Source organism: Amaranthus tricolor, chromosome 10, assembly GCF_026212465.1.
Source record: "Amaranthus tricolor cultivar Red isolate AtriRed21 chromosome 10, ASM2621246v1, whole genome shotgun sequence".
In the NCBI taxonomy this organism is placed as follows: Eukaryota; Viridiplantae; Streptophyta; class Magnoliopsida; order Caryophyllales; family Amaranthaceae; genus Amaranthus; species Amaranthus tricolor.
This window is the reverse complement of record NC_080056.1, coordinates 9431016-9434707: the sequence shown is the minus strand read 5'-3', so window position 1 is coordinate 9434707 and position 3692 is coordinate 9431016. Positions and strand designations below refer to the sequence as shown.

The window sequence follows — 3692 nt, the reverse complement described above, 5'->3', positions numbered from 1 at the left end:
GCGCACTGATTCATATAATTCAATTGTGCATCGTTTAAGAGTGTTCCTAGGGATTGCTCTATATTGTGGTTGCAAAGTTTTTCTAGTGTAATGCTCGTATGCCCTACTTTCACCATGGTTAAATGGCAATTCATCACAAATTACATATTTAGAAAATTCATCAATCATATCATTACAATTATATTTAAAAGGCATACATGTGCTGGGAATGTCCCACTGTCGGCTTCCACTTGTGGTCCCGCTGCCGCTTGCTGCATGAGTTTCTTTTGTAATTCCATGCTTCTTTGCTAAATGTTTGTTAAAAGATCTCGTACCACCACCTAACGCGTATTAACAAAACACAATAAATGAATTTTTAATACATTCTTGATTTATAAAATATGAATATATAATGTATGTATAAAAAACTTAAAAAGTATTTACCTCTGGTGAAATTATATGCAACTAAGGGCTTTATTTCTTGACTTTCACAAATTTGACAAGTGCATAAGAAAACATCTGGATTGTCGGTTGGTTCTTTTGTAAAATACGACCACACATGTGAAACAGCTCTACCACTAGGAGGTGGCATTGCCGGAAAAGGTTGTCTTACTGGTTCATCTTCATCTAAATTTAAATATAAAGACATACATAAATACCACAATATATAAATAAATAATAATTTAAAATTTAATCAATTTGAAGAATAAAATTATAAAACTAACCGATAGTTTGGAAATTGACTCGTTTATCACGAGCTTGTCTTTGTTGTTGTTGTTGTAATTGTTCTTCATGTGATCTTGTTGATGACTGTCGAGATCTATGTATCCCGGAAGGGGTCGTTGGTTCCTCTTCTTGTTCTTCTTCATCAATTTGTATTTCTCTTTCCACTTCTTCTACTTAATTGTGTAATTTTTTGTCGTACCCTCTGGATAATTTCGTTCATAATTATAATTACTAATCGAAGATGTTGTTGATACCAACGGAGTTGTTGATACCGACGGAGTTGAAGTGATCTTTCTTTTGGAGCTAGAACCTCCCAATGATTTTGCCACTTTAGTAACTTTTTAGAGGCTTTTTTTAAAAAAGATGACATGATAATATTGAAATAATAATAGAATTAAAAAATAATTAATTAATTAATAGACTAATTATGTAATTAACTAAATTAAAAAATAATTAAAAGACTAATTATATAATTAAGAAAATAATTGCGTAATTAAGTAATTAAGTAGAGAGAATAAGTAGAGAGAGTAAGAGAAAAGATGAGTTATGAATGAAAATGATTGAAAGTGATGTGTATTTATAGGAAAATTTACAACGGCTATAAATGGCTAGTATAACGGCTATATTTTCGGTCCAGTTCCATGGAACCGTTGGGCTGGTTCACCGGACTGGTTCCGGTTCCGGCCCGCGGTTCTTAGGTCCGGTTCAAGCAGTTTTTTTCCGGCGGTTTCACGGTTCTAGCAACTTTTTTTCCGGCGATTTCACGGCTCTGCGGTTCAGGCCTGTTCGGAACCTGTCGCAAACGGTTTCGGTTTTGAGACGGTTTCGAGCGGTTTGGGACTTGTTCGATTCCTGGTAACCCGCTCCGTGTCCATCCCTAATGCTTGTATACATATGCAGATGTTTTACTACTTTTTCATCTGATCAGGATGTTTCTCTCACCCTGACGTAAAATCCCACAATACTCAATTTTTTCTTAACTTTTTCACAATTGCAGTAAAAAAAAACACATAAATCCTAGATACATTGAACCTAGACACTCGAACTTAGTCCTATAAAAGTAGGCACCATTTCACATACACCACAATTCAACAATTCTTCACAAGTTTAAACTTCAAACACTCCCTCCCTTTCCAAAAACACATAAAATTACATAAATGGCTCCAACAATGGCCATGTATTCATCAGAAAACAACAGCAAGAAACACATAAAACCCATAAATAACGCCACCAAAAAACATGGCAGCGGGGAGAAAGAGGAAAAAGATGTGGAAGTTTCTAGAAGAAGAGAGGAAGAGTTAGAGAGAGAATTAAAGGAGAGTTTAAAGAGAGAAGAGAAGCTGAGATTTGAACTCCAGAAAGTTCTAGAAAGAGTGAGAGTTGCTGAAGAAGCTGAAGAGATGCTTTGTGCACAATTAGGAGAACTTGAGGTTGAATCTGTCGAACAAGCGCGTGAATATAACGCGCGTATTGCTGCCTTGATGGATCAGCTTTCTCATGCTAATAAGCTCCTCCAATCTGCTTCCATCCCTATTCACCAATAATTTTTTTCTTTTGTTGTATTTTTATTTTTATTTTAATGGTGGATAGATCATAAATATGGTTCAGGGAGAGTTTTGTAATTAGATAAGCCAATGAGTTTGGCTTAAAGCAAGAATATGTAAGATGAACTATCAATACTATATGAATATATATTATTCCTATGAGTTTTTGTAAAACTTGTGTTGTCTAGTTATTGAATTTTTTTATTTTTTTGTTTTTACTTATTTTTTAAAAACAAAATAAAAAGCTAATTTTGCATTGATTTAAATAATCAATGTTACAAGATGGTCGAATAAGCATCCAATCAGCCAAACATCTTTTCTTCATTTTGGAAGCGTTATTGACTGTATTGAGTAGTGTAACTTTACCACCCTCTTTGATTTGGAAATGTGATAAGTAGCGTTATTGAATGGGTAAATTATCCAGAATAATCCCAATAATCCCAATTATCAATTAACCATGAATAATCTCATGTATTGTATTATTTTATCCGGAGTGTAGTTGAATCCTTTTTGACCTATTGTTCCGGTAAAGATGTTGTTGCTTTGTTCTCTCATTCAACCCAGCATCATCATCTTCCTCTCTATTGCTTCGTGTTACTCTTCATTGGGAAAATATGTGTTTTGTGACTAGTTTTCAATTCTTTTTGCAAATTTCCTTTAAAAGATTAACTTGATATATACCTTTTAATTTTTTGCTACTTTAGTAATTAACCTGGGAAATCTTAGTTTGCCATGGCTGAAGTGAAAAGCGATTGAACATATATGGTTAAAGTGAGGTTATTTGCTGCTAGGGCTGGTAAGTGTTGTAGTGGTCACTGGTCAGAATGGCCGGTCAGGGTGGGGTTGATGGCAGTGGGGAGGGCAGGTGAAGGTGGTAACAGCGGTGAGGAGAGGTCTCGCCGGTGAGGGACGGTTGGGGAGGCGGGTGATATTCCTTTATTTATTTTTTATTTTTAGATTTGTTTAGATTTGTTTTTTATTTTTAATTTAGTTTTTCTAATATTTTTTGCAAAATTACCTGTTAAATAGGTTATAGGTCACTTGGGTGATTTTCAACTGGTTGGTGCTCAACTGGTTCTTAGTCAAACAAGCTAAAAATAATATTCGGTAAAAGAGTTTTATTGAGAGAGTTGATTGATATTAATAATATTTGCTAAAAGTAATACTCCCTTTTATTCATCTTAAGAGTCTCATTTGACTTTTAACGGATTTTCAGGAGAGTTAAAAGTGGGACCCTAAGGGTAGGAAAGAGAGTAGTATTATGGGTTTTTAATGTAAGGGAGAAAAATTAGTATGGGTAATGGAGGGTATAATTGAAAATAGGATAAAGCTACTAAGGGCATAAAGTCAAAAACCCATACAAAAAATAGAAATTGGACAATTAAGGTGACTTGACCATAAAAGGAAATGAGACACATAAGCTGAATAGGATTTTATGCAAAT

At 34.2% G+C, this 3692-nt stretch overlaps 1 protein-coding gene across 1 annotated transcript; it reads left to right on the top strand.

Annotated features, from left to right (window-relative positions):
• Positions 1-1780: 1780 nt before the first annotated feature.
• On the top strand, positions 1781-2436 carry LOC130825760 (protein RESPONSE TO LOW SULFUR 3-like). Its single transcript, XM_057691156.1, has one exon. It carries the CDS (start codon positions 1863-1865, stop codon positions 2247-2249), a length of 387 nt encoding a protein of 128 aa, XP_057547139.1. The 5' UTR covers positions 1781-1862; the 3' UTR covers positions 2250-2436.
• The last annotated feature ends 1256 nt before the right edge of the window (positions 2437-3692 follow it).